This window comes from Pan troglodytes, chromosome 5 (assembly GCF_028858775.2).
Source record: "Pan troglodytes isolate AG18354 chromosome 5, NHGRI_mPanTro3-v2.0_pri, whole genome shotgun sequence".
NCBI lineage: Eukaryota > Metazoa > Chordata > Mammalia > Primates > Hominidae > Pan > Pan troglodytes.
The window spans coordinates 161,868,421-161,890,056 of NC_072403.2; the positions used below are offsets into that span (position 1 = coordinate 161,868,421).

Consider the following 21,636-nt stretch of genomic DNA (forward strand, 5'->3'; position numbering starts at 1 on the left):
GATGCACTCGGGTGTCCCCTTTGAGGATGGCTGCAGGGACCATCCAGGGACTGAGCCGAGGTGCGGATACAGCCACGGATTTGGGTGTTGTTAGACACAGAAGGGTGTGTAGCAAAGTGAGCCCCACGCATGCGTAGACTCTTCCCTCGGCTTCTGCTCTCCATGGAAACACAATTGATCACATCATGATTGATCACCGTAGCCCTCTAGGGCTTTCTTTCTTTTCTTTTTTTTTTTTTCCAGAAGTCATAAAGGGATATAGAATATACTCAAAGACCACCTCATGCTTTTAGTGGAGAGGCAAAGAAGGTTCGCTCCGGAATGGGGAAGCGGCTGCGCCCTGGACGGAGAGGGGCGAGGACTTCGCGATTGCAGGCGGAGGGAGGGCGGGTGTCGCTGGCGCAGGCGGTGACAGGGAGACACCGCCGCCACTGAGTATTCCTATGCAAGTTTCTTCACCTTCCTGTGCATCAGTGTTTACACTGGGGTAATGATAAATGCTGTGTTGAAAAATTATTTGATGGGGCCATGGAAGGAACGGAAGGAACGGCGTCCTGGCCCGCTCGGGGCCCGCGCACGCCGCCCCCAAGCCGCGGGGGCGGGTCGGAGGGGAGAGTTGCGTCAGCCAGGCCGCTGTCAGATGACGAGCCCGGGGCGTGACGGGGTGGAGCATCCCCAAAAAAGGGCATGCCTAGGATCCCGCCCAGTATATCTTTGCGCGCGGCGGAGCGGGGCTGGGCAGCTTTATAAACAGCCATGGTGTGAGCCTCGAAGGGAACCATCAGCGCCTCCTGTCCACGGAGCTCCAGGTCTACAATGGCAGCGGCCGCCAGCCCCGCGTTCCTTCTGTGCCTCCCGCTTCTGCACCTGCTGTCTGGCTGGTCCCGGGCAGGATGGGTCGGTGAGTTCGGGGATGTAGCCTAAGCAGGGCGGGGGCCAAACCTGGGAGGTTGTGGACTGCAGCGGGTTTCAGAGGAGGGGAGGCTTCTGGAAGGACTGGCGCGATCTCCCTGAACATCGCGGTCTCCCCGAACGTCGCGGTCCCTCCGAACGTCGCGGTCTCCCCGAACATCGCGGTGCCCCCGAACATCGCTGTCTCCCCGAACATCGCGATCTCCCCGAACATCGTGATCTCCCCAGACATGCCCAGCTGAAGGCACTCAGTTCCCCTCAGTGGCTCCTTTCCGCCGGGTCCGCTTCCTGCGGCTGCTGCTTGCCCCGCAGGCCAGGAGGTTTCTGGAAGGACCGGTGCTGTCTCCCCGAACATCGTGGTCTCCCCGAACATCGCGGCCTCTCCGAACATCGCCCTCTCTCCGAGCAACGCGATCTCCCCGAACATCGCGGTCTCCCCGAAAATCGCTATCTCCCCGAACATTGCCATCTCCCCGAGCATCCCGATCTCCCTGAACATGCCCGGCTGAAGGCACTCAGTTCCCCTCCGCGGCTCCTTTCCGCCGGGTCTGATTCCTGCGGCTGCTGCTTGCCCCGCAGGCCAGGAGGCTTCTGGTAGCACCGGCGCGATCCCCCCGAACATCGCGTTCTACCCGAACATCGCGATCCCTCCGAACATCGCGGTCTCCCCGAACATCGCGGTACCCCCGAACATCGCCGTCTCCCCGTACATTGCGATCCCCCGAAACATTGCGATCTCCCCGAACATCGCGATCTCGCCGAACATGCCCGGCTGAAGGCACTCAGTTCCCCTCCGAGGCTCCTTTCCTCCGGGTCCACTTCCTGCGGCTGCTGCTTGCCCCATAGGCCAGGAGGCTTCTGAGTGGACCAGCGCGATCTACCCGAACATCGCGGCCCCCCCGAACATCGCGGTCTCCCCGAACATCGCGATCCCCCAGAACATTGCGGTCCTCCGGAACATCGCGGTCTCCCCGAACATCGCTGTCTCCCCGAACGTGCCCGGCTGAAGGCACTCAGTTCCCCTCCGGGGCTCCTTTCCGCCGAGTCCGCTTCCTGCAGCTGCTGCTAGCACCGCAGTCCAGGGGGAGTGTCAAAGAAGGCTGAAAAGGAATTGCAGGAGGGTGGAGGGACCAAAAGGCTACAGAGGGCAAGGTAGGGCGGGGATCCCTGGTGCAGACCCGCAGCCCTACTGGCCCTAGGGAAGGAGAAACCAGATTCCCGAACCCTAGCTGGGGTCAGGACAGGGGTAAAGGGGAGTTCCACAGGGACGCGATCACAGACTCCCCCATCAGCCACAGCCCTGCTCTGCTCTGACCTGCTCTTCACCACACAAAGCTTCCAGCAGCCCCAGGGCTCCCTGCTCTGGAACTTCACCCCTACACTTTGCTGCAGACACTCACCTGCACGCAGGGGCTCACCAGACACTTGCTACCCTTCCCCTTACCATTCACTTTCACCACCCAGGTCGCATCCTTTCACTCCCCATCTCAGCTCACCCCTGTCACCACACAGGCCTCCCTCACCTCCCCATCCATGAAGGAGCCCTTAGCACCTCCCCATCCATGAAGGAGCCCTTAGCACCTCCCCCACCAACTAGCACTTTCTCCCCTTTTGCCTGAGGACACACCCCAGCAAACACACCCCAGGCTTTCCACAAAACTTAGTGCAGGGGGGATGGGAAATCCCATTTCCCCCAGGATGACCCTGGGAGCGCCCTTGAGTAGAGGCGCCCACTTCTTCCCTTGGGTCCCAGACCCACCTGTTCTTCCTACTGGGGAGCCAGGGTCATATAGAATAGTCGCTACGCAGACAGGAGTCAGCAAACCCTATCTAGAAAGAAAAGGCTGAAGGCACTTTGGTCCTTGCTGGCCGTGAGTTCTCTGTCTGTGTGTCAAGTCTTGTCCCTTTGTAGAGCAACAGCAGGCAATGGCAACCTGCAAATAAAAGGGAGACCAGATGTGGACACTATCTTAGGTTGCTGACCCCAGATGAGGGCACATGCTGTGTCCTGGCAATTGTTGCCCCATCCCCTAAGGTGTCATCTCCAAGTTGTGTAAGTTGAAGAGTCACAAGTGTGTCCTACCCTGCCTGTGGCTTCTGGGTGGTGTGGATGTGATGGATGTGAATGGAGGTTCTATGGTTCTGGGCCTACTGCGCCCCTCCTTTGCTGCTGGGTGGCATCATAGGTCCCTCAGGGCAATCAGGGACCCTCCTTAAAGCCTCAGGTGTGAGCTAAGGGTGAGGGGGTGCAGCCATGTAGTGTCCTGGGGATCGGGGCCAACTGCTTGTGCAGCTTCTTGGTTCCCTGTGGCCCTGCTTCTGCCCATCCCAGGAGACCCACCTGTGTCTTCTCACTGTGGGGCCTATCTTCCTAATGACCTAAAGGGTGAGGAGCCCACCCTGTGATGGGCAGCTCTGAGGCTGTGTGGTCACTGCCCTCCCATAGCTGGAGGCCCATCTCCACAGGGGCCCAGGACCACAGCAGGAGCCACTTTTAAATGAGGGGATTTCACTGCCGTGAGTGGCACAGCCTTGCTTCTGAGCACTAGGAGATCCTGTTGTGATTCTGCGGTTGGCAATTGCCATGAAATCCACATAGAACCTTTTCCAACCACATATGCCTCTGGGATCTTAGGGAGTCCAGGGTCAAATAGCCGTATTGGTAAAGGTCCAGCGTCACCCCTCATCACAGAGTGTGTATGGCTGCATCCCAGCTACAAGAGCAGAGTTGAGTAGTGACAGGGGAGGTCATATGACCAGCACAACCTATAATAGTTACTACGTTAACTACAAACACTATCCAGTCCTGGTACGAATCCAGGAAATGTGAAATTACCATCGAATGGGTCTATGAACCCAGCCCATCCCTCTAAGCTGGACCTGACACAGGTGTCCATCTGTTACTTTGCCGTAAATGCACCTCATGAGTAATAGGGGAGCAAGTTAAGGCTTCAGGTCCCTGGGAGGAGGTTGGATCACACACTGTGTCCACTAGGAGTGTCTGGGTATTTGCCATTTCATGGCATACAGTTACCAGAGTGAATGCCCATCTGGCTCTGTGGGGAACTCTGAGGGAGTCATTGCAGTTGCTGTGGGGTTGAAGGAGCCCACCAGGGCCTCTGGGATCTCCTTCTAGCAATGGACTCTGGGTCTGAGATGTGACTCAGTTCTCAAAGCTGGGCAAAGGAGCTCAGTTATTTCCTAGGGTGACTCCTTTCAGCCTTCAGGTCATCCATCCTTGCATTTTGTCTTTGTTTGTTGTAATTATTTATATCTAGCAGTATCCGGGTTGAGTTTCCATTTCTTTTGGATCCTTGACCCCTTTGTTCTATGAGCCATGGGCATACATTTTTAAGGCTGAGGTCCCCCACTGGCATTGTGACTTCTTTAATTATTTACATCATTGCACCCTCCTTCCTGCTGACAGTTGACCGCCTCCACTTGAGATCTCTTATTTCAGGATTTTCCATCCCCATTACTACTGGGAGCCCATTTCAGGAAGAGCATTTCCTACCCCCAACCCCAGCCTTCAGCAACAGGCATCCCTGGGCTTCTTGATAGTCCGCTGCCTTCTCCTGGGGCCTTCTTTATATGCTGCGTATACAAGAGTCCTCCAGTCATCCCATGAGCACAGAGGATGGACATTATTCTGGATTTTCATACTGCAACCACTCTGGCATGGGTGCTTCTCTGAGCCTTTTGATTCTTTCCCTTACACCCTGATGTAGAAGTTCTGAGTTTTCAACTTCTTGCCCTGTGAACCATCCCTTTACAAGGTTCCAGGAATGCATGCTCATAGCAGATGGGCATCTTCACTGGGGCTTTGCCAACGTGTTAAATCATGTGACCCATGACAATAATCATTTGCTTATCTAAACTGAATTCTGCCCTCACCCCACCCACTGTGCTGGAGCATCCCAGGGCAGCTCCCACACCCTCTCCCACCTCCTGCAGTCCACATGGGCTGCTGCTGAGGGTCCTCCTCATCCAGGCCTTTTCCTGCCACAACAGGCCTGGCACCTCCACCACAAGGTCATGTGCTGACTGATGTCGGCACAGAGCAGGTGGGACATGTCTGGAGGGGACATGTGGTTTCATGGCTGCAGGAACCTTCCCCTCTGTGTACTCAAGCAAGGGAGACGCTCTAGTCATTAACTAGTTTTCATGACAGTCCTGGCTGGGTCATATCTTGCTCTGCCAGCCCAGCCCCTCAGAGGCCTTCACTTGCAGTCACCATAAGCGGGAGGAGGGGATACAGGTTCCATTTCCTCCCACACCAACCCCCTCCTGTGTTTTTCTTCCACAGACACACACTGTCTTTGCTATGACTTCATCATCACTCCTAAGTCCAGACCTGAACCACAGTGGTGTGAAGTTCAAGGCCTGGTGGATGAAATGCCTTTTCTTCACTATGACTGTGTTAACCACAAGGCCAAAGCCTTTGCTCCTCTGGGGAAGAAAGTCAATGTCACAAAAACCTGGGAAGAACAAACCGAAACACTAAGAGACGTGGTGGATTTCCTTAAAGGGCAACTGCTTGACATTCAAGTGGAGAATTTAATACCCATTGGTAAGTTTAAAATGGCCCAGGGAGCAGACACAGTAGTAACTTAGAGTCATTTATTGATTTCATATAAAAAATAAATCAGAAGTTTGTGTCACCCAAGAGGTTGAGGAGCATGGGCCGGATGCAGCAGAGAGAGCAAGTCCAGGAGCCAGGAAAGGAAGCAGGGTGGGGCTCAGGCTTTGTCAAGATCAGAGCTGATCTCTTTGCAATGGGGCAGAGCCCCTCACCCTGCAGGCCAGGATGTCTTGTGAGCATGAAGCCCATGGACACGGCAGAGGATCTTGGCAGTTCCTCTTCAATGGACAGAAGTTCCTCCTCTTTGACTCAAACAACAGAAAGTGGACAGCACTTCATCCTGGAGCCAACAAGATGACAGAGAAGTGGGAGAACAGGGATGTGACCATGTTCTTCCAGAAGATTTCACTGGGGGATTGTAAGATGTGGCTTGAAGAATTTTTGATGTACTGGGAACAAATGCTGGATCCAACAAGTAAGTGAGAGGGGGATAAATGGAAGCTGTCTTGAGTTCAGATCTTATCAGCCGGTGTATGTGTGTGAGTGCGTGTGTGTGTGTGTTTGAGTGAGTATGAACATGACCCCCTCATGGGGGGCTCCTCCTGGGGGTCCTGGCATGCCTGTGCTCTCTCATCCTCCTCTCCCTTCTTCCCCCTGACTCCTCTTCCTCACTGCACCTGCTTCTGCTCTACCCACTGTGCATTTCGCACCAGCCTCAAATCTGTGGGTGTCATAGTGTTTCCACATCTTTTTCATTAGTGTTCCTTCCTCCTAGAATCACCTTTTCTTTCCTCTCCCCTCGTCTGTTTCTGTAAATCCATCAAAATCACCTCCAATGCCAGGGCCTGAGGCCCTCCCCTCCCTGGCCCTCGGACATCACCTCCTCTTTCTCCACAGCAGGAGGGTGCACTGTGCTGTCACCTCGCTTCCCTTAGCAGATGTGTGAGCTCCCTGAGGGCAGGGGACACCCCCTCTCCCTTCTTACCCCAAGACCTGTCCCAGAGGTTGCCCCACAGCACAGGGGGACAAAAGGTCTGCCTTCCAGGATGACCTGGGGTGGCAGGAGCTGAGGAGACATCCCCTAAGATTTTGAGCCTGGACAAGGGTTGTCACTCCTGTGTTTCCATTTCAGAACCACCCTCTCTGGCCCCAGGCACAACCCAACCCAAGGCCATGGCCACCACCCTCAGTCCCTGGAGCCTTCTCATCATCTTCCTCTGCTTCATTCTAGCTGGCAGATGAGGAGAGTTGTTTAGAGTGACAGGTACTGTGGGCAATATTGGGAGGGGAGCAAGAGGCAGATGGGTGAGATGGGAGGATGTGGAAGGAGAATTCCCAGAGTCCCAGAGGCTGGGAACTTCTCATCCTGACATTAGACAGATGAATGAGACCTGCTGTCACCTGTTGGCAATGACCTGGGCAGCTCAACCTTGAGTTCTGATGGATTCTAACTGTCAGAGGCCAGAGGGAAAGGGAGGGACCCATACCAAGGCTCAAGGCCTGTTGAGCTTGAGAGGGTTTAACCAATTCAGGCCTGTTTCAGAGCAGGTTCCTCTTCGGGAAGGGTAGTGGTGTATGGCCTGCAGGCAGCAGAAACTCAGGCATGGGCAGTCTGCACATTAGGAGAGGAGTAGCATGGCCGCTTCACCTAGGATGTCAAGGGAAAGGGCATCTCTGGAGGAGGCTAAGAAGAGAGTGATCTGGGAGAATCCCAGGACGAGGGAGCTGTGAGGGCCTTGGCCCACCCAGTTCCAAAGGCTGCATTCCCAGAGAAAGCAGCTCGGGTCCCAGCAGTTAAAGTGGAAGGTGAAGATTAGAGTGTGTCCAGACTGAGGTTCAGGAAAAGGCCAGGCCCCTTGGACCCATGGGAGTCCTTGCCCGGCCCTGGGGCGATGCCCCTGCCATTCTGCCTCCTTCATACTCCAGATCCTGAGCCAGCTGATGGCCCTGCCTGGAGTAGAGTGGACTCAGGCAGGGGAGCTGAGCTGCTGCTGGAGTTCCATGCTCACCACTGAACTTGGCCAGGAATGAATGGGGCGGGGCAAGGACAGTCCCATTCAGAGCTATGGGTGCAGCTCCCAGGGTGAGGAAAGGCTGAGAGTGAAGGGGAAAGAAGGTGGTTTGTCTACAAGCCCACCCAAGGCCAGGGAACGTGGATAGAAAGAGCTCTCTTTGGACAGGGCTCCCCCAGGTCCTCTAGACCCTTCTATGAGAGGGAGGAGCAGGCCCTCAGTGAGGGTGCAGACCCCTCATTACCAGCCTCAGTTGTGAGCCCCCCTGGGCTGTAACAGGACCTGGGCTGGCTCTGTGGTGTGGTGAAGGAGGGTGGAGGTTGGAACAGGCTACAGAGCCAAGGGTAGTGTTGGAGGGAAAAACATGTTTCTTATTTTTGGGAGAGGTTCCGAAATGGGGAGGGCCTGGGAAGGATCACCCAGGAGAACAGACCCAGGTTTTTCTCAGCCACTTAAACCAATGCTTCATCTTTTCTCGAGGTGGAAGATGATATCAAGAAGCCTCTGTTAGCCTGGTCTGGTTCCTGCTCTCCCTTCAGGGGGGCCGCCTGTCTACTCACCACTGTGCCTTTCTGGAAAGCAGGAGTTCAAGCCTTAGCAAGCCCACAGGCCCCCAGCAGATGATGACATTGTCGACTCAACATCTCAGGCCACTCATTACCTTTGCTCATGATCCCAGCAGCCATTTTTCTTAACACCTTCTGCCACTTTCTGTTGGTGCTAATGGATGGAACTCCTGCACAAGTTTTAACTGAACAAGAAATCCCAGCAAAAGGCATTTTTTTTCTACTTCTTTGATTGTAGAAAAGCAGACACTTCTCTGAAACATGACCTTATTCTTCCAAACAGTATCGCTAGTAAAATAGCATGCTGGACTTCAGACCTCAGGGATCCTTTCGATGCACTGACCAGGAATTGTGATATTCCTTTTTATTTTTATGGCTTTTTACAGTTTCTCATTCTGTCAACCATATTGAAGTGAAGTGGCATAATCATCACTGACTGTAATCTCCACCTCCTGGGCTCAAGTGATCCTATAGACTCAGCCTCTAGAATAGCTGAGACTACAGGCACATGCCACCAGGCCTGGCAAATTGTTTTATTTTTAGGTAGAGATAGGGTCTTCCTATGTTGCCCAGGATGGTCTTCAAATCTTGGTCTCGAGCAGTGCTACCACCTTGGCCTCCCAATGCTCTGGGATTACAGACATGAACCACAGTGCCTGCTGTAGAAATTTTTAATTATTTAATATGAAAATATTACATTCATGATTATTTTATTTAGTAAATAAAATAATAGAGAGCCCAGAAATCAACCTGCAGACCTACCACCATCTAATCTTCAATAGAAATGGGCAATGTGGGAAAGACTCCCTATTCGAAAATTAGTGCTGGAATATCTGGCCAACCATATGCAGAAGAATGAAACTGAACCCCTACTTCTCCCCATATATGTAAAATAATTCAATATGGATGAAAGATTTAAATATAAGTACTAAAACAGTAAAAATCCTGGAATATAACCTAAGAAATACCAATGTGGACATAGGGCCTGGCAAAGATTTCATGAAGAAGACACTAAAAACAATTGCAACAAAAACAGAAATTGACAAATGGGGCCTCATTAAACTAAAGAGCTTCTGCACAGAAAAAGAAACTAGCAACACAGTAAACAGACAGCCTGTAGAATGGGGAAAACTATTTGCAAACTCTGCATCTGATGAAGGTCCAATATCCAGAATCTACAAGGAACTTAAACAATTCAAGAAGCAAGAAGAAAAAACCCAATTAAAATTGGGCAAAAACATGAACAGACACTTTTCAAAAGAAGACCTACAATTGGCCAACAAACATGAAAAAATGCTCAGTATCACTAGTCATCAGATAAGTGCAAATCAAAACTGCAATGAGTTACCATCTCTTACCAGTCACAAAGTCAGAGATGGTGGTGAGGCTGCAGAGCAAAAGAAACAGACACTGTTGGTGGGAAAGCAAACTTGTTCAGCCGCTGTGGAAAGCAGTTTGGAGATTTCTCCAAGAACTTAAAAATAGAACTGCCATTCAATCCCGCAATCCCACTACTCGGGATATACCCACAGGAAAAGAATTCATTTTATCAAAAAGATACCTGCACCAATATGTTCATTACAGTGCTATTCTCACCAGCAAGGACAGAGAATCAATCTAAGTGCCCAACAACAGTAAATTCAATGAAAAAAAATGTGGTACATAGACACTATGGAAAACTATGCAGCCATGAAACACAAGAAAATCATGTCCTTTTCAGCAACATGGATGCAACTAGAGGCTATTATCCTAAGCAATCTAATGCAAGAACAGAAAACCACATACTGCATCTTCCCATTGGAAAGTGGCAGCTAAACATTAAATTCACATGAACCACAGATGCTGGAGATCACCAGACCGGGGAGAGAAGAGGGGTACCTGGGCTGAAAAAACACCTGTTAGGTATCATGCTTACTGTTTGGGCGATGGGATCATTGGGACACCAAGCCTCAGCCTCCCAAATTCTACCCATGTAACAAACCTGTATATGTACCTTGTATTATATAGGTTGAAATTAAAGATGAATAAATAAAATAAAATGACACAAGGCCAAAAACAAATGGGTTTAACTGACCAGAGCGAGAGAACTCTGCACTATGAACCCAAACCCAGCTCAAAAAGATAAAATCTAGTCATTTAAGATAATCATAAGTTGTATGATGATAATTGTATAAAAATTTGTATGATGATAATTGTATAATAATTACACATGAAAGTGCCAAAACCCTAAAATTAAACACTGTATAATGGAATTACAGATGAGTTCCATCTTGTTCTTTATACCCTCACTTTTTTTTCCATTTTCAAGTGACATTTTTGTTTATCCTCAGGAAATCCTTGCTGTCAGCCTTCTCCTTCTGCACCCACCACCTCCTTTTCCACTGTCCACCTCAGGCCTTCCTCTGATCTGGGACTGTGGCTTCCTTGGCACTGAAGGCCCAAGAGTTGCATTCAGCCTCGGGAGAGAGGAGGATGCAGGGCAGGTTGTGGAGGTGGTCTTGACATTGCAGAGGAACCTAACAGCTCGAGCACTCTATCTCAGACAGCTGCGTTTCTCCACCAGGTTAGCTACAACCAAGCCAACCTTGCCCTTTTCCTCGTTTTTTTTCTAATACTTCCGAACTCGTACTTGAAAATTTATATTCTTCCTCCTAACATTTCTTTCTACTTCTTGTCTGCACAATATATCCTGATTTATTATGCCCAGAAAACACTGGACTTACCATGTCCATGACAGCTACAAGGCCACAGCTACAAGTCTCCACTTGCTGAAGGGGCACCAGGGGCTTGGAGCCCTTCAGAAGCCCCTGCCCCAGAGAACTCTATTTGGCCTGTCTGGGACTCACTGGAAAAGCCCCATTCATTGGGTTTGTCATGGTTTGACCTGCTGAGGTCTCTTTCTAGGGAAAAGCCAGATCCTCAGAGCATTGGCTAAAAGCAGTCATTGCAACCATGCAACTCCACCGTTTGTATGTGGGGCAAACAAGAAGCTAGTGGGGGAAATTGAGAGAAAGATTTGGGGAATGAGATGAGCATAGAGGCTGGCACATGCCCAGGAAGCACCTGAGAAGGCCACATCTCTGACCTTTGGCTGACCTGGAGGTTCTGTGCAGGCAGGAAGTGGAGCTGCAGTGGTGACATCAGCTGCCCGCCTGAGTGCGGCAGGGGCAGGAGTGCACCACACACACAAAACCCTCCGCACTGGGGAGAGACTCACCGGCTCAAGGCATTGATGCAAACCTCTGTCCAACCTCACCTAACTGAGCAGAGACTTCGGGGTCCACCTGTGACAGGGAATACAGATGTTATAAGATCCATCCAGGAAAGTCACTAAACAAGCAGCAGTAACACACCTTGAAGAGAGGAGACATCTGATTCCCAGAGCTGCCACATTGTATTCTTGTAAACATTCAGTTTCATCTCAAAAAATGCAAGACATGCAAAGAAGCAGGGAAGGATCCCCAGACACAAACAAGGAAACGGCCCCTGGAACTGTCCCCAAGGAAGCCCAGCCATTGGCCTTAGTGAGTTACTCACTGTCACTCCGAGGCGATGGCAGTCAAGGGGAGACTGTGTGGAGAAGGCTGTTCAGCTTCCTCATTTCCATGGAGACAGGACTCAGCAGAGGTGGTGCTAGAGACTGAATGTCTATGTGCCCCTAAACATAGTGCCTAATGTGTACTAGGAGAGGGAGGCTTTGATAGGTTATTAAGGTATGAGAGAAAAGTCCTCAAGAATGGGGCTGGCTGGCCAGGTGTGGTGGCTCACGCCTGTAATCCCAGCACTTTGTGAGGCTGAGGGGGGTGGACCACTTGAGGTCAGGAGTTCGAGACCAGCCTGGCCAACATGGTGAAACCCCATTTCTGCTAAAAATACAAAAATTAGCTGTGCATAGTGGCAGGTGCCTGTAATCCCACCTACTCGGGAGGCTGAGACAGGAGAATTGCTTGAACCTGGGAGACAGAGGTTGAAGTGAGCCAAGACCGCACCATTGTACTCCAGCCTGGGCAACAAGAGTGAAACTTTGTCAAGAAAAGAAGGGAGGAAGGAGGGAAGGAATGAAGAAAAGAAGGAAAGAAGGTAGGAAGGAAAGGGAAGGAAAGGAAGGAAGGAAAAAGGAAGGAAGGGAAAGAAAGAAAAAAAAGAAAACATGGAAGTAAATCTTTGTGACTTGGGGTTTGGCTAAGACTGCTAAAGTAGTGTATGCTAAGGCAATATTGACAAAAGAAAAATAGTTTCATTTGACTTATTCTAAAGGTAAAACTTCTTTGCTTCAAAAAGAATGTCATTTAGAAAGTGAAAAGACAACTTACAGCATGGAAAAAATATGTGCAAATTATATACCTGGTAAGGGACCAGTATCCCAACTATATAAAGCACTCTTTGCAACTCAATATTGTAAAGAGAAATAATGCAATATAAATATGTGGAAAGGTTTTGAATGATCATTTCTCCAGAGAAGTATACATTGGTCACTAAGCCCATGAAAAGAGGCTCAACATCAATAGCCATTAGGGAAATGCAAATCACAGCCACAAGAAGATGCCACCTCACACCTAGTAGGATGGTTGTCATCATAATCACAGTGAAGACAGGGAGAGACTGGATCCTTCACCCCTGCCAGAGGCAGAGCTCAGGGAGTTGGGGTCGGGGTGGAGTGTGGATGAGAGTGTGGTCTGTGGGACTGTGATGGTGAATATTAGGTGTCCAGTGGATTGGATAAGGGATGCCTAGATGGCCGGTAATGTATTCTTTCTGGGTGTGTCTGTCAGGGTGTTGCCAGAGGAGACTGACATTTGAGTCGGGGGACGGGGAGAGGAAGACCCCTATCAGTGTGGGTGGGCACCATACCATGGGTTGCCAGCTGGGCTAGAAGAGAGCAGGTGAGAGAGGGTGGGGTGACTCTGTTGGCGGAGCTCTCTGGCTTCTCTCTGCCTTCCCTGCGGGTTCTTGCTTCCTTCCTCCTTGGACATCAGACTGCAGGTTGTTTGGCTTTCCCTCCTCCTGACAGGTGACAGCCTCCACCTGGGATCAGTTATTTCAGATCATTACTCCTGGGAGTCATTTAGGGGACAGCATTTCCTACCCCCAACCCTGGCCTTCAGTAACAGGTATCCCTGAGCTTCTTGACAGTCTGCTGCCTTCTCCCAGAGCCTTCTTTATATGCTGGGTAAACAAGAGTCCTCCAGGCTTCCCATGAGCATAGAGGACGGACATTGTTCTGGATTTTCACACTGACACCCCTCTGGCATGGGCACTTCTCTGAGCCTGTGATCCCTTCCTCTATGCCCTACCTTAGAAGTTCTAGATTTTCTACTTCTAGCCTTGTGAACCATCCCTTTTCCAAGGTTTCAGGAATGCATCTCATAGCAGATGGGCAGCATCGCCAGGGGCTTTGCCAACTTGTTAAATCCTGTGACTATGACAATAATCTCTTTATTATACAAATTGGATTCTGTCCTACCCCAGCCACTGTGCTGGAGCATCCTAGGGCAGCCCCCACACCCTCTCCCACCTCCTGCAGTCCACAGGGGCTGCTGAGGAAGATCCTCCTCATCCAGGCCTTTTCCTGCCACAGCAGGCCTGGCTGCTGACATGACAAGGTCATGTGCTGACCGATGTGGGCAGAGCCCAGGTGGGATATGTTTTGGGAGGACACGTGGTTTTATGGCTGCAGGGACCTTCCTCGCCTTGTACTCTAGCAAAGGAGACACTCTAGTCTTTAACTAGTTGACATGACAGTCCTGGCTGGGGCACATCTTGCTCTGCCAGCCCAGCCCCTCAGAGGTATTTACCTGCAGTCACCATAAGGGGGAGGAGGGGTCTCAGGTTCCACTTCCACCCACACCACCCCCCTCCTGTGTTTTTCTTCCACACACACACGCTGCCTTTGCTATGACTTCATCGTCACTCCTAAGTCCAGACCTGAACCACGATGGTGTGGAGTTCAAGATCAGGTGGATAAAAGGTCTTTTCTTCACTATGACTGTGTTAGCCATAAGGCCAAAGCCTTTGCTTCTCTGGGGAAGAAAGTCAATGTCACAAAAGCCTGGGAAGAACAGACTGAAACACTAAGAGACGTGGTGGATTTCCTCAAAGAGCAACTGCCTGACATTCGAGTGGAGAATTGAATATCCAGTGGTAAGTTTAAAATGGCCCAGGACAGGAGGGAGCAGACACTATAATAGCTTAGAAACCTTTAATGTGTTCATGCAACAAATAAATCAGGTGGGCATCCCAGCGTGTGTGTGCCTAATCTCAGCTGGTCCACCTGAGACAACCTGAACACCAACCCTAGTCTCCCACGCGGCCCCTTATCCACTCCGACAAGATGAAAGAAACAATCATGAACCGGGAAAAACTTGCCGAACTGCAGGCATAAGTGTGCATTGGTGGGAAAGGACCTGCTTGCAGAAAGAAGAAGGTGGTTCATAGAACAGCCACAGCAGAAGATAAAAACTTTCAGTTCTCCTTAAAGAAGTTAGGGGTAAACAATATCTCTGGTATTGAAGAGGTGAATATGTTTACAAACCAAGGAACAGTAATCCACTTTAACAACCCTGACGTTCAGACATCTCTGGCAGGGAACACTTTCACCATTACAGGCCATGCTAAGACAAAGCAGCTGACAGAAATGCTACCCAGCATCTTAATCCAGCTTGGTGTAGACAGTCCGGCTAGTTTAAGGAGACTGGCTGAAGCTCTGCCCAAACAATCTGTGGATGGAACAGCACCATTTGCAACTGGAGAGGATGATGATGATGAAGTTCCAGATCTTGTGGAGAATTTTGATGAGGCTTTCAAGGATGAGGCAAACTGAATTGAGTCAACTTCTGAAGATAAAACTTGAATAAGTTACTAGGAACTGCTATTTTATATTATGACTGCTTTTTAAGAAATGTTTGTTTATGGATGTGATAAAATCTAGGTGTCTAATACTTTTGAGCCCAAGCCTCTTGGACACTGAGCTCTTTTCAGTTTTTGCATATACACAATTTATTCTTTGCAGCTAATTAAGCCAAAGAAGCCTGAGAATAAAGTTTGAAAAAAAGGTTAATAATGTTCTTAGCCTAGTTAAAAAATAATTAATTAATTAAAAATAAACAAATAAATCAGGTTTATATCACTTGAGAGGTCAAGGAGCAAGGGCAGCAGAGAGGAAAGGAAGCAGGGTGGGGCTCAGAATTTGTCAAGATCAGAGCTGATCTCTTTCCAAAGGGGCAGAGCCTCTCACCCTGCGGGCCAGGATGTCTTGTGAGCACAAAGCCCATGGACACAGCAGAGGATCTTGGCAGTTTCTCTTCAATGGATAGAGGTTCATCCTCTTTGACCCAAACAACAGAAAGTAGACAGTGCTTCATCCTGGAGCCAAGAAGATGAAAGAGAAGTGGGAGAAGAACGGGGATGTGGCCATGTTCTTCCAGAAGATTTCACTGGGAGATGGAAACTTGGCTTGAGGAATTCTTGATACACTGGGAAAAAATGCTGAAGAGAACAAGTAAGTGGGAAGAAAACAAAGGTAGCTGTCCTGAGTTCAGATCTAATCAGTCCAGTGTGTGTGTGTGTGTGTGTGTGTGTTTGAGTGAGTGTGAACAGGACCCCCTCATGGGGGGCTCCTCCTGGGGGTGCCTGTGCTCTCCCATTCTCCTCTCCCTTCTCCCTCCTGACTCCTCTTCCTCACTGCACTTGCTTCTGCTCCCCTCCTTGTGGATTTCTCACCAGCCTTGAAACTGCGGGTGTCACTGGGTTTCCAGACCTGGAAAAGTGATCCGGGTTCTCCTTCACCATTTAAACCAACATTTGTATCCTTTCTGAAGGCTGAAGATGAAACCAAAAAGCCCCTGTGAGCACGGTCTCGATCAAACTTTCCCTTCTGGCTGGCCACCTGCCCACCACGTACTGTGTATGTCCAGAGGCCTCCAGCAGATCATGATGACACCATGGACCCAATAGCTCATTCGCTGCCTTGATCCCTTTTGTCAACAATTTTACCACCGGTTATTCCTAACATCTTATGCTATTTTCTCTTGGTGTTACCTGATGGAATTTTTGCACTTAAAGTTCTGGCTGACTAAATAAGATATGTCAACATTTTCTTTCTTCTGCTTTTGTTTAGAAAATCAGTTACTTCTCTGAATGATGACCCTGTTCTTCCAAATGATATTGTCAGTAAAACAATCATGTTAGACTTCAGACCTCCAGGGATTCTTTCCATGTCCTGAAAGATAATTCGTTAAATATCTAATAAAAAATTATATTAATGATTGTTTCCTTTAGTAATTTGTTGCCCTCTACTGATATTTAAATAAAGAGTTCTATGTACCAAAAACCTACTGAGTTTGGAATTTTGTTGTATTACCCAGTAGAGAATTAATGTTATATCATTTTTCCTCCATGATATGGAGTAATAAATGAGTGATTCTGCTAGATTTTGGGTGAAAACAGAATCTACAAAACATGGCTGAAAAAATCAGAGACAACAAAAATACATGGAAAAATATTTCATGCTTATGGGTTGGAGAATCAATATAGCTAAAATGGTCATACTTCCAAAAGCAATTTATAGATGCAACACTGTCTCTATCAATACCAATGTCATTTTCCACAAAATTAGAAAAATCTAATCTAAAAGTTCTTTGGAATTAAAAAAGAGCCCAAATAGCCAAAACAATCATACGCAAAAAGAACAAAGCCAGAGACATCACATTGCCCGGCTATGGTGCCGGGCGCGGTGGCTCACGCCTGTAATCCCAGCACTTTGGGAGGCTGAGGCGGGCGGATCACGAGGTCAGGAGATCGAGACCATCCTGGTTAACACGATGAAACCCCGTCTCTACTAAAAATAAAAAAAAAAATTAGCCAGGCATGATGGTGGGCACCTGTAGTCCCAGCTACTCGGGAGGCTGAGGCAGGAGAATGGGGTGAACCCGGGAGGCGGAGCTTTGAGTGAGCCGAGATCGCGCCACGGCACTCCAGCCTGGGTGACAGAGCGAGACTCCATCTCAAAAAAAAAAAAAAAAAAAAAAAAAAAAAAATATATATATATATATATATATATATATATATATATATGGCTATGGTGATCAAAACAGAATGGTACTGGTACAAAAATAGACACTTAGATCAGTGGAACAGAATAGAGAGCTCAGAAGGAAACCTTCACACCTACAGCCATCTAACCTTCAACAAAATCAACAAAAATAAGCAATGGGAAAAGACTCTCTATTCAACATATGGTGCTGGGATAACTGGCTAGTCGTGCAGAGGAATGAAACTGAACCACTGTCTTTCACCATATATGTAAAATATCTCAACATGGATTAAAGATTTAAATGTAAGTCTTAAAACTATAAAAATCCTGGAAGATAACCTCGAAATACCACTCTGGACATAGGACCTGGCAGAGATTTCATGATGAAGACACCAAAAGCAACTGGAACCAAAACCAAAAATTGGCAAATGGGATCTCATTAAACTAAAGAACTTCTGCACAGCAAAAGAAACAAGCAACACAGTAAACAGCCTATAGAGTAGGAGAAATATCTGCAAACTATGCATCTCACAAATGTCTAATATGCAGAATCTACAAGGAGTTTAAACAACTCAACAAGCAAGAGGAAAAAACCCAATTAAAAAGTAAGCAAAGAACATGAACAGACGCTTTTCAAAGAAGACCTGCAAGTGGTCGACAAACATGAAAAAATGCTCAATATGAATCATCATCAGAGAAATGCAGATCAAAACCACAGTGAGCTACCATCTCATACCAGTCAAAACGGCAATTCTTTTTTTTTTTTTTTTTTTTTTTGAGACGGAGTCTCGCTGTCTCCCAGGCTGGAGTGCAGTGGCGCGATCTTGGCTCACTGCAAGCTCCGCCTCCCGGGTTCACGCCATTCTCCTGCCTCAGCCTCCCGTGTAGCTGGGACTGCAGGCGCCCGCCACCAGGCCCGGCTAATTTTTTGTATGTTTAGTAGAGACGGAGTTTCACGGTGCTAGCCAGGATGGTCTCAATCTCCTGACCTCGTGATCCGCCCGCCTCGGCCTTCCAAAGTACTGGGATTACAGGCGTGAGCCACCGCGCCCGGCCCAAAACGGCAATTCTTAAAAAGTCAAAAAAACCACAGATGTTGGTGAAGCTGAGGAGAAAAGGGAACACTTAGACGCTGTTGCTAGGAAAGCAAACCAGTTCAGCCACTACGGAAAGCAGTTTGGAGATTTCTCAAAGAAGGTAAAATAGAACTACCATTCAACCCAGTAATCCTGTTGCTGGGGATATATCTAAAGGAAAATAATTTATTCAATCAAACAGACCCATATGTTCATTGCAGTGCTATTCTCATGAGCAAGGACGCAGAACCAATCTAAGTGCCCAGCAGCAGGGGACTGAATGAAGGAAGCGTGGTACGTATGCACCATGGAAATCTATGCAGCCACGAAAAAGAACAAAATCATGTCCTTTTCAGCAACATGGATGGAGCTGGAGGCCATTATCCTAGGTGACTTAACAGAAGAACAGGCAACTGCATTCTGCAGGTTCTCGTTTATAAGAGGAGGGCTAAACATTAAATATATATGAATATAAAGATGGGAACCACAGACACTGGAGATCACTAGACAGGGGAGGGAGGAGGGGCATGTGGGCTGAAGAACCACCCACTGGGTACCGCGTTTACTGTCTGGGTGATGGGATAGTTGGGACCCCAAGCCGCAGCCTCCCACAATTGACCCATGTAACGAACCTGCACGTGTACTCTTTAATCTATAAAAAGAGTTGAAATTAAAAATGAATAAAGAAAATAAAATGACATGAGGCAAAAACAAAAAATGGGTTTAACTGACAGGGGTGAGAGAGAACTCTGCATTATCAACTCTAACCCTGCTCTAAAAAAATATACTCTAGTCATTTAAAATAAGTGTAAGGTATATGACCATAATGTTATAAAAATTACATATGATTATACCAAAACCCTAACATTAAACACTGTGTAATGGAATTATGGATAATCGCCATCTTGTTATTTATACCTTTCTTTTTTGTCCCATTTTCAAGTGACATTTTTTGTTTATCCTCAGGAACTCATTGCTTCCAGGGGTCCCCTTCTGTACCTACCACCTTTTCCACTGTCCACCTCAGCCCTTCCTCTGGCCTGGGACTGTGGCTTCCTTGGCACTGAAGGCACAAGAGCTGCATTCAGCCTCAGGAGAGAGGAAGATGCAGGGCAGGTTGTGGGGGTGGTCTCAGCATTGCAGACGAGTCTAATAGCGCCCAGTCTCCATTGCAGACAGCTGCATTTCTCCACCATGTTAGCTACAACCAAGCCAACCTTGCCCCTTTCTTGTTTGGTTTTTGTCTCACTCTTCCCAACTGCTTCTTGAAAATTCGTATTCTTCCACCTAACATTTCTTTCTACTTCTTGACTTCACAATGTACACTGATTTGTTGTGCCCAGAAAACACTGGTCCCACCATGTCGTAAGTTACCATCTAAAGTGTAGTGAATGAATGGACAGGAAAGAGGCCCCTGCCCCAATCACTGCCTCTCATTTATTCACTCACAGGGTAAGTACAGCCTCAGCACCAACAATGGGCTGTGCTGCGGATGCTTCCCTGAGGAAAACAGACAAAATCCCTGCTCCAGTGGGGACAGCAGGTGAACGTAATGAGCAGGTGCATTGCATCGGGTGTAGGAAGGTGACAGATGATTCTGGGGGCGGGGAACAAGGTTGTGGGAAGGAGACTGGGAGGGGAGCTCCCAGGTCCTCAGTAGTCTGAACAGGAAGGTCTCCAAAGAAGGTGACATGTGAGTCCTGGCTTCAAAGAAGTGAGAATTCCCCGCAGGAGGCAGAGCCCGCGAATATGGCCTTGAGTGGTCCAGGGAAAATCCAGAAGGTGCCTCCGTAACATTTTCAAGACAACCCCAAAACAAAAGAAATATCGAAGAATGTATTTATTAAGTAGTTAGGACCAAGAAAGAAATATTTATGACCTAGCAATTTAATCACCATTTAAGAAAATATTTCACATGAATTGAAAAAGTAGTATATTTATTTCATTCTCTCTCTTTTTTTTTTTTTTTTTTTGAGCTGGAAGGGCTGGGTGTCTTTTTTTTTTTTGAGCTGGAAGGGCTGGGTGTCTTTTTTTTTTGAGCTGGAAGGGCTGGGTGTCTTTTTCTTTTTCTTTTTTTTGAGCTGGAAGGGCTAGGTGTCTTTTTTTTTTTTTTTTGAGCGGAAGGGCTGGGTGTCTTTTTTTTTTTTTTTTTTGAGCTGGAAGGGCTGGGTGTCTTTTTTTTTTTTTTTTGAGCTGGAAGGGCTGGGTGTCTTTTTCTTTTTCTTTTTTTTTTGAGCTGGAAGGGCTGGGTGTCTTTTTCTTTTTCTTTTTCTTTTTTTTGAGCTGGAAGGGCTGGGTGTCTTTTTCTTTTTCTTTTTTTTTTTGAGCTGGAAGGGCTGGGTGTCTTTTTCTTTTTCTTTTTTTTTGAGCTGGAAGGGCTGGGTGTCTTTTTCTTTTTCTTTTTTTTGAGCTGGAAGGGCTGGGTGTCTTTTTCTTTTTCTTTTTTTTTTTTTGAGCTGGAGGGGCTGGGTGTCTTTTTCTTTGTTTTTTTTTTTTTTTTTTTTTTTTTGAGCTGGAAGGGCTGGGTGTCTTTTTTTTTTTTTTTTTTTTTTTTGAGCTGGAAGGGCTGGGTGTCATTTATTGACAGCAGTTTATACACATTTGTTTCCTTCCCATGGTTGTTTCCTTCCCAGCACAGGCACAGAGCCCTTGAGAAAGGTAGTCTCTGAACCAGGGAGCCAGGAACGCAGGTCAGACACATCTTTGGCAGGCAAGTTCAGCACCACCAGGATGCAATCCTTCAAGTTGGAATTCCGTTGGGTATTTGAGAGGGACCACGGTGAGAGGTAGAGAGGGAGTCTCCAACAGGACTCACATCTCAGCCCAAGCCTCCTCATTATCCAAGTCCGTACAAGTTTTAGGACGCTGGGGGACAACAATCAGGCCCATCCACCTCAACAGGGGCAGATTCTTCAATCTGTGTCCAGTTCACACACATCTGCTTCTGCCGGTCGCACAGTTCGAGAGAATCAGCCTTATGTTAAGGGACAGACTGCCTCTTCTCTGCCCTTCCCTGGCACCTCTCTTCAGCGGCATCTGTGCAGGAACTGCTGGGAAGATGGACACATAGACACTGGTTACATTTGTTGTGATGCAGTCATTCTGTGCAATATTGTGCAGAGATAAAAAGGAAAAGAATCTGTATGTGTGGGTCTTGGAAGATCTTCAAACTGTTATTTTGGGATAGAATCTGCGTGCAGCAGAGTGCCTATGGGCTTATCTTTGTTATAAAAACCAGCATTGATACGTACACACATCTGCACTATTAGTAAGGAAAACAGTGTTTCCATAACTTATTGCCAGTCTGTTTATCCGTTTTAGGAAAAATCAATATAGTTAAAAAGCCATGGTGGCAGGAATTGGTCATCACCAGCCCTGATTCTACACTGCCCTACACATCATCTCAACTGAGGTTGCTGGAGGAACAGGATGTGGAATACAGTCACGTTTCAGAGAG

The 21,636-nt window shown here is 48.1% G+C and overlaps 1 protein-coding gene and 1 pseudogene across 2 annotated transcripts; both read left to right on the top strand.

The window, feature by feature from the left end:
• Positions 1–709: 709 nt before the first annotated feature.
• Positions 710–10,329, top strand: ULBP1 (UL16 binding protein 1). 2 transcript variants are annotated; one of them, XM_001134754.8, is made up of 5 exons: positions 710–901; positions 5,219–5,482; positions 5,697–5,969; positions 6,627–6,758; positions 7,987–10,329. In XM_001134754.8, exons 1-4 carry the CDS (start codon positions 817–819, stop codon positions 6,734–6,736), a joined length of 732 nt encoding a protein of 243 aa, XP_001134754.1. In that variant the 5' UTR covers positions 710–816; the 3' UTR covers positions 6,737–6,758; positions 7,987–10,329. The 2 variants fall into 2 exon arrangements, with proteins under 2 accessions (XP_001134754.1, XP_063669641.1); XM_063813571.1 differs by lacking the exon at positions 6,627–6,758 and having other exon boundaries at positions 729–901.
• Positions 10,330–14,315: 3,986 nt separating this feature from the next.
• On the top strand, positions 14,316–14,990 carry LOC134810383 (transcription factor BTF3-like; annotated as a pseudogene).
• The last annotated feature ends 6,646 nt before the right edge of the window (positions 14,991–21,636 follow it).

Bases quoted from the DNA above. Each gene is read 5' to 3' on its own strand.
- ULBP1 (XM_001134754.8), top strand. From the start codon at position 817: ATGGCAGCGGCCGCCAGCCCCGCGTTCCTTCTGTGCCTCCCGCTTCTG. The intron at 5,483-5,696 runs GTAAGTTTAAAA...GCAATGGGGCAG, and splicing joins GGAGAATTTAATACCCATTG to AGCCCCTCACCCTGCAGGCC. The intron at 5,970-6,626 runs GTAAGTGAGAGG...TTTCCATTTCAG, and splicing joins ACAAATGCTGGATCCAACAA to AACCACCCTCTCTGGCCCCA.